We start from the raw sequence: 8,902 nt of genomic DNA on the forward strand, positions 1-8,902 counted from the left end.
GTAAGTAAATATTGTGAAGTTGTTGAAAATTCAGAAAGCAGGAAACTTTTTTTGAAAATTCAAAGAAGGGGAGGGATAGAGAGAACCTTGTCTAATACTCATCAGATTTTACACACAGATTCTGGATAAATATTGTTTATAGTGGAAGGAAGTATGATGGCAGAAGAATTATAATTCAAAGTGAACGCCCTCATCTGCTTACAGTAAGCCCTCCCTCCTATAATATATTCTTTTTATTTTATTTCTTTTCACTGAGAAGGAGGAGAGTGCATGATCAACCCGTGGGATAAGCTCTTTTATTTATTAAAAAGATAAATAAAAAGGAAACTACACCTCCACAAAAAGCCAAATTGAAATCCGATTTCATGTCCGTGTCTGCACATTTCGAAGCAAACAGCCACTCCTAGACGCTCCTGACTCCTGAGTTGCTCAGCCTCTAAAGGCTTGCCCAAGATAAAAAAACTGAGGCCAAAATACCTCAACCGTTCATTCTTCAACTCTCCCTGGATGGGCCAGTCAGCTTCGACGGCCGCAATCACAAGCCGCCGAGAACCCAACCACAGCCAGCGATACAAGTACAAACCAACGGCTGCGATCTCCCCGATGCAAGTTGACTACAATAATAGCGAACATGTCGACGAAGCGTCTGATTTAATCTCAAATCTGCCCGACGAGTGCTTGGCTTGCATTTTCCAGTCTCTCAGCTCCGGTGACCGCAAAAAATGCTCTCTGGTATGTCGTCGCTGGCTCAGAATCGAGGGACAGAGTCGTCACCGTCTCTCTCTCAACGCCAAATCAGATCTCCAAAACGTGATTCCGTCACTTTTTTCCCGATTCGACGTCGTCACGAAACTTGCACTCAAATGTGACCGTAGATCCGTCAGTATCGGGGACGACGCACTTGTTTTAATATCACTCAAGTGCCGAAACCTCACGCGCTTGAAGCTCCGAGCTTGCCGAGAGCTGACCGATGCTGGAATGTCAGTGTTTGCTAAAAACTGCAAGGGTTTGAAGAAGCTCTCGTGTGGATCTTGCACTTTTGGAGCCAAAGGTATGAACGCAGTGCTCGATAACTGCTCGACTTTAGAAGAGTTATCGATAAAAAGGCTTCGAGGAATTACAGACGGAGCCGCGGCTGAGCCGATTGGACCCGGTGTGGCTTCATCGTCACTTAAAACAATTTGTTTAAAGGAGCTTTACAACGGACAGTGTTTTGGTCCCCTGATAATTGGAGCAAATAAACTAAGAACGTTAAAGCTTTTTAGGTGTTCTGGGGATTGGGACAAGCTTCTTCAACTCGTAACGGATCGGGTCACGAGTCTGGGGGAGATTCATCTCGAGAGAATCCAAGTTACCGACGTTGGACTCGCTGCAATATCTAACTGTTTAGATCTGGAAATTCTACATCTGGTTAAAACTCCAGAATGCACAAATCTTGGACTTGCGGCGTTATCTGAACGTTGTAAGCTATTGAGAAAACTTCATATTGATGGATGGAAAGCTAATCGAATAGGAGATGAAGGACTAATAAGTGTTGCAAAATGTTGCCCTAATTTACAAGAGTTAGTTCTGATTGGTGTAAACCCAACCAAATTGAGTTTAGAAATTTTGGCATCAAATTGTCAGAATCTAGAGCGGTTAGCCTTGTGTGGTAGTGACACAGTGGGTGACAATGAAATATCCTGCATAGCTGCAAAATGCGTAGCATTGAAAAAGCTTTGTATTAAGAGTTGTCCAGTGTCGGACCACGGAATGGAAGCTCTGGCTAATGGTTGTCCAAACTTAATCAAAGTAAAGGTGAAGAAATGTAGAGGAGTAACTTCGGAGGGTGCTGATTGGTTGAGAGCAAGGAGGGAATGCGTTGTTGTAAATTTAGATAGTGGCGAGCCTGAACATCATGATGCCAGTGACGTAGGACCTCTAGAAAATGGTGCTGAATTTCCTCCGCACATGGTGGCTGCTAGTGGTGCACCAGGTAGTAATAGCCGATCAACTTCTTTCAAGTCTAGATTAGGGCTTTGGAGTGGAAGGAGTTTGGTGGCATGCACTTTCAGGAGGTGGTCAAGTGGTAATAGCAGTTCAAGGAATAGTTAGTTTAAAAACTCAATTTAACTTGTTTCTTCATATGTTTTACATAATTTTTTGTTGGATTGTCTTATTCTGTCCTCAGGTGTATTTAATTCTATGCTGTGTGCTTGTTTATTTGTCTTATGAATTGTAACTTCACTTGCAAAAAGTGATCATTTTGGTTTCCTTTGCTTACATTTCTTGCTTCATTTTAATATCTGTGCTAAGCTTCTGTTTCATATAAATTTGTATTTCTATGTTCAGCAACTTTACCTTTGACAACAATTGCTGTCCATAATTTCCATGGACTCTAGTTCCTGTTTATCTTATTAATAATGTTGGTAAAAAGATGACTACATGCTAAGGAGGTAAATTATGCCACATCATGGAAATACAATTGGACATGATGTTTTTATGTATTAAACTGCATTCTGTAAAGTCTATCATACTAATATTGGGTAAACTTTTTGAAAGTTGTGGCATTTGGAAGACTTTTCAAATCTATTAAGAAATTTGGGACATCTTTTTTACTTCATAGTGATTTCATGTAAGTTAAACATACCCATTAGCTGTAGTTCAGTAGTTACAGAGAGATTTGGTTACTGGCTTCAGGTTGAGAAAACCTTTGTTTAAGCCAGTTGAGTCAGGACTTTGAGATACCTGAGGTGGAATATATATTCTGAGGTTTGTTGGTTACTAGAGGAACTTTGATGTTTTCATCTTTTGAAGAACGTGCAATACAATTTTCTGGATTTGTTTAGAAACCGAAGTAGGATATATATCTAATGCTGGGGCTATGGCATATGTATTGTTGAGTATGGATGATAGAAATTGAGTCAGTAGATTTTATGATGGATTCCTATAACTAAATTTTTACTAAAAGTGCAGTTTGAACCAGAGCGGGTCATAATAGTTTAAACATCAGCTGTATATATAACCAGATTTTGGATCTGTAAATTGCTTATTTATCTTTGAACTTTTTCTTGATTTGTGGTTTGCATGTTGTGAACCATTTTCCTTTTATCAAATGACCTTGGTCAAGAAGCCTTGCTCCAATTTCAAACCTAACCAATTCTAGGAGTTTGTTGTGCTCTATGGTTTTGGTGTCAACTGGAAACTATAACTTGTAGCGATTGGTTTTGTGGCAAATTATAGCATTCTTTATTCTAATAGTTGAGTTTGTAAAGGTTGCATCTCCATACTTTTTCACTTGCTTTTCGCTGGTACCTTATGGAAAAGCAAGGTTGTTTTGTAATTGATATGGTTAAGTTTGGTAAACCTCCATAATGTAGCATTGGAATCTGCCCTAGTTTGTTTATTGAAGTTACTTTATTAATGTTATGATGAATAAGTGAAGTAAAGATTGAATAGACGTTTAACATGATTATAAGTTGTCCCAAGTTTTGTCTAGAATCAAACGTAATTCTAATATTGTATTGTCGTGCGTTGTAGATGTGAATATTCTTTAGTTTGGTATGGGTAAGAAAATTGTTGTATTCTTAAGACAGATTAGCAAGGCTTTTAACTTGTTGAAGACGTACAATTTGTCTTAAACTCACGGAATGAATAATTGTATTTAATTTATGTGAAATGAAGGCGTTATCAGTTGCTTGTTAATAAGGAATTTGATTTAGGAGTTTGTTGAACCGGCGCCCTCAGTTAGCAAGACCCCCAGTCTCTGAACAATTACAAACCACCGACTTCGGGACTTCGGACGGGAGGGGAAGGCAGATTGTCTTTACCGAACTGGACTTTATTTTATGGAAAAATAGTTACCCTTGTGAATAGCGTGGACTGTGACCATTGACCTTTTTGACTGATAAATTGCTGAGATTTTCAAAGAAGAATGAAGACCATTTTGTTATGCTTTTAAATTAATAAATAGTGGACAGAATGATGGTGACATGATTGTAGAGAAATTTAAAAATGAGTGGAGATTTTTAAAAACTTAAACCATTAGGTTTGAAGATTTCAAATGGTGGAACTTGATTACTTGAATATGGAAATCTGTCTTATTCCAGAGGAGTTTACCCAGCCGTCGTTGATCTTCCATTGCAACTTGCATTGGGCCTTGGCTTTATGGTCAAGGACATAAGCACACGAACATCTCGTGGAGCTTTATAGTTGACCTGCTTAACTTCCATTTTGCCGGTTAATACAAGTTGGGCGGAAACTTGGAGTACAAGTTGGGAGGAAACTTGGGAGTAAATAACACGTAGAAATACTATACTAACAAACTATTCTCACTAACTTTCTTTCATAAATACGTATATCAACTAGTAATGGGCTCCGCTTGCCCAACAATGGATCCCGCTTGATCAAATACGAACTGACCAATTATGAACTGACTAGTTGCGAGCTATCATATCAGCATTTGTGAGAGAGTTGTGAGAAATATTTGTCAACCTATCTTTATTTAAATAACATGTTCTTACGCGCGCCCAGTGCCCTAACGCCCAACGCCTGCTGCTACCTGGCCACTTCTTGGCCCTCCTGACCACCTGTCCCTTTCCAACACCAAAACCCCTTCACCACTGGAATTTTTTTCACAAATCCCTGCTATTCTGAATCTTTCAACTCACCTAAACCACACATTTTTTTCCTGCCACCAAGTGTTCAACAAAATGCCCGAACCAAATCCCCCACTCCCAAATAACACCATACTGCATCCAACCCAGGCCAACACTTTAAATACTACCTCCACCACCTCCCAGCAGCCGCAAAATTCTAGAAATTTGAGGAAATCTTTATGGATTAGACATTTGGAGCCATGGATGGATGACAAGTATTTGCTATCCACTTTCTCAAATGTGACGATTCAAGGAGCCAAGGTTTTTCATCACAAAAACTCTTTCTTTGGTTTTCTTGAGTTTGAATCTAATGATAATGCAGGTTCATCATTGTTATCTTTTAATGGCTTAAAAATGCCGAAGTCTAAGAAGCTTTTCAAGCTCAACTGGGCGTCTTCAGAGCCCTGGGAAAAAAAGTCAGTTTCTAAGCCAGTTTTAGAAAAGAAAAGTGCGGGTAAGAGCATATCAGAAGTGTCCTCCTCTTGGGCGGATAAGGTTAGAGTGACAGAGGTCAGGTCCCATTTCACCCTTGAAGCTGTGGACCTTGATATTAAGGATGACATCTTACATATCTCGGATGATGTTATTGATGACAATGATGTTGACTGGCTCCGCTGTATTGTGGGGTATTTCTCGGGGTATTCTATGCCATTTCATGTTGCCCGCTCAATTGCTTTCTGTGCATGAGAAGCTGTGGGTTTGGAGGATATTATGTCCACTGGTACTGGTTTCTTTATCTTCAGATTTACGGATGAGGATGCGGTGCATTCAATCTTAGAGAAAGGGTCGTGGATGTTTGGGGGCAAGTTGATTGTTCTGCAACAATGACATGCTCAGTTTTCCTTTGATAAAAGCCGCATCTCCAAGGTTCCGGTATGGGCTCGTTTGCATAGGTTGCCTTATCCTTTATGGTCTCACAAAGGACTTTGCATGGTTTCTTCTATGTTGGGTCAGCCGTTGTCGAGTGACAAGACTACTTCTGAACGGACCCGTTTAGATTATGCACGTGTATGTGTTGAGATAGATGCAGCCAAGCCTCTCAAGCGCCAATTTGAATTTCAATGCCGATTATCTACTGAACCCATTCAGATTACAGTGGAATATGAGTGGACCCCCAAGAGATGCCCCAAATGCTGTGTTTTTGGCCATGTTTGTCACCAACTAGAGGTATCTACTGCACCTATGGCTTAGGATAAGAGTAAGACAATTATTAGCTTCCAAAAGGCATCGGGGAGTGGTATTATAGTGCAATCTGAGGACCACGAGCATTTGAGACAGTCAGTTACTACTGATCCCATTAGGGAGGAGGAGCGACATAGGGATGTTTCAGCACCAGCTGGGGTTTCAGTTCTGGATGGGGTTACTACCATGCATTATAGTGCAGCTACAGTTGGGGATTTTTTTTGGATTTCATGCCAGTAGAGATGAATTCTCCAACTCTGATTTTGGGTCGAATCTTGATACGCTTTTTCCTATCGAAGTTGAGCAGGACCGCATTATGGGCTTCACAAATTGCACGGGAAACACTCAGGCTTCCCTTATGAGTTCTCGGAGCAGGCAATCTACTTCCTCCAACAGGTTTGTCTCGCTTGTTTTGCATAGTGATGACCTCCAGATGCCAGATGCCAGATGCCACCTTATCTGGATCAGTTTTCTTACCACCCTTGAAAAAGAAAAAGGGTCAGGGAAAGCGGGGCCTAGGCCTAAGTGATTGTATAGCTTGTTTCTATCCCAGTTCCAATGATAGGGAATTGGAATATTAGAGGCCTTAACGGCTTTTCGAAACAACGCACGGTGAGGAATTGGATTTCTGATTCGTTTTTGGGTTTGATTGGTTTGTTGGAAACTAAGGTTCAACAGTCTCATCTACAGTCAATGGTCTCGACAGTTTGTCCTTCGTGGCAGTTTTTGTCAAATGTGACGAACTCTATTGCTTGCCGAATTCTGGTATGTTGGGATCCTTCTCTGTACTTTGTAGATAACCTTCATTCCTCTCTTTAGGAGGTCACTTGCAGGGTTACTCATGTTTCAAAGGGGTTCTTCTTTGGGATTACCTTTGTGTATGGTTCTAATGACCCTGGGAATCGCCGCAACCTGTGGGATTTCCTTAGGGATCAGGAGGCGAAGTTTGATTCAGAAGGGTTACCATGGCTTGTGTTGGGTGATTTTAATGCCATTTTGGGAGCCTCTGATAGAGTGGGTGGTGATCCTGCGTGGCATGGTTATATGGATGATTTTGGCCACTATATTCATGATATTGAGTTGATTGGAGTTCCTTTTACTAGGCTTCGGTATACTTGGCATAACAGTCAACAAGGCGCTGGGATTATTCTACAGAAACTCGATTGGGTCTTTGCATCGCTTTCTTGGTTCATTGATCGGCCGACCACAGTTTCAGAGTTTCGACCTCGGAATGTGTCAGATCATAGCTCTATGGTTGTCCAGTTTGGCTCTCGTTGTGGCAAGGTACCATCCCCTTTTAAATTTCTAAATTTTTGAGCTGATCGTGCAGATTTTATGGATATTGTTCAGATAGTTTAGGATGAGCTTATTGTAGGCAATCCTATGTTCTGTCTTACGCAGAAATTGGGGCTATTGAAACAGAAGCTCAAATCTCTACATGTTAGGGATTCCAGCCATATCTCCAGCAGGGTAATTGAGGCTCGTGCTCAGTGGGCGACAACCCAAGCAAATTTGGACCGGGAACCCCCTTTCTACTGAGTGTATCTCTCAGGAGAGGAACCTTACCAATCGATATTTCAATCTTTGTCGAGATGATGAGGCTTTTTTTAAGCAGCGATCTCGTGTTCAGTGGCTGAATTTAGGGGATCAGAATACTAAGTTCTTTCATAAGTCGTTGATCCACAGGCAGGTTCGGAACCGTATCCACGGTTTAACTGATTGGGAATGGTACTTATATTACTGACAGTCAGGGTTTAGGGTGTTTGGTAGTGGGTTTTTTTCAAGATCTTCTTACTGCCCCTACTCAACCTCGGATAGCGGAGGCTTCCATGTATTTTTCTGGGCACATTCCTTCTGATATGATTTCTCCCTTGACTGCTCCTATCACTGATGATGAGATTAGGACTATTTTATTCTCTATCTCGGACGATAAAGCCCCTGGTCCGGATGGATACACTTCTTTGTTTTTTAAGCGGGCATGGGAGATTATTAGTACAGATCTCAAAGACGTGGTGAGATATTTCTTTGTTACTAATGAAATGCTAAGATGTGTTAATGCTACCAGGATTGCTTTGATCCCTAAGGTGGAGAACCCAAGTCGTATGACTGACTTTAGACCGATATCTTGTTGTACTGTACTATACAAGTGCATTACTAAGGTGATAGTGAATCGGTTTAAAGTAGTGCTTCTGGATGTTATTGGGAGTTCTCAATCGGCTTTTGTCCCAGGTCGAAGGATTTCTGATAATATTCTGCTGACTTATGAGCTTTTGTGGAATTATCATCTTGGGGGTCCTTTACCTCGATGTGCCCTAAAAGTTGATATTCGGAAAGCTTTTGATACTGTGAGTTGGGATTTCATCCTCTTGGGGTTGCGTACCGTTGGGATTCCCGAGCGTATGGTGAGGTGGATCATGACGTGTATCTTTACAACGTATTTCTCTGTTGCCCTGAACGGAGAGCTACATGGTTTTTTTTTGGTCCTCCCGGGGTGTTTGGCGTGGGGACCATCTTTCTCCTTACTTATTCATGTTGGCTATGGAGGGGTTAGTTGGTATCCTTCGAGAAACCTCTCAAAGCCCTGGGTTTCATTATCATTGGAGGTGTAGGCAGGCAGCTATTACTCATTTGTGTTTTGCGGATGATCTGATGGTGTTTTGTCGAGCAGATGCTTCCTCTGTTAGCCTGATAAAATCGACCTTGGATTCTTTTGTCAAGGTTTCTGGGTTGGTGACTAACGCAGAGAAAAGCTAGTTGTTTCTTTCTAGAGTTACAGATGAGGAGCAAGTTCGTTTGCAGTCTATTTTGAGTTTCCAGTTGGGGGTGTTACCGATCAGATATCTAGGGGTTCCTCTGATCTCTACCCGGCTTTGGCATTCTGATTGTAGGCCATTGTTAGAACGAATTCTGTCTCGGATCAGGCTATGGACGTCGGCATCTTTGACCTATGCAGGCCGACTTCAACTGATCAAGTCGGTTCTTTTCTCCATACAAGTCCATTGGTCATCCATGTTTCTTTTTCCGGCAGCTACAGTTAAACAGATTGAGAGTATTTTGGCCTCATTTATCTGGAAGGGTACTTC

The 8,902-nt window shown here is 41.4% G+C and overlaps 1 protein-coding gene across 1 annotated transcript; it reads left to right on the forward strand.

The window, feature by feature from the left end:
- Positions 1–278: 278 nt before the first annotated feature.
- Positions 279–2,301, forward strand: LOC116125649 (F-box protein At1g47056-like). The gene has a single exon (XM_031411370.1). It carries the CDS (start codon positions 508–510, stop codon positions 2,092–2,094), a length of 1,587 nt encoding a protein of 528 aa, XP_031267230.1. The 5' UTR covers positions 279–507; the 3' UTR covers positions 2,095–2,301.
- Positions 2,302–8,902: the final 6,601 nt, after the last annotated feature.

This window comes from Pistacia vera, unplaced genomic scaffold, assembly GCF_008641045.1.
Source record: "Pistacia vera cultivar Batoury unplaced genomic scaffold, PisVer_v2 Contig169, whole genome shotgun sequence".
Lineage (NCBI taxonomy): Eukaryota > Viridiplantae > Streptophyta > Magnoliopsida > Sapindales > Anacardiaceae > Pistacia > Pistacia vera.

Bases quoted from the DNA above. Each gene is read 5' to 3' on its own strand.
- LOC116125649 (XM_031411370.1), top strand. From the start codon at position 508: ATGGGCCAGTCAGCTTCGACGGCCGCAATCACAAGCCGCCGAGAACCC.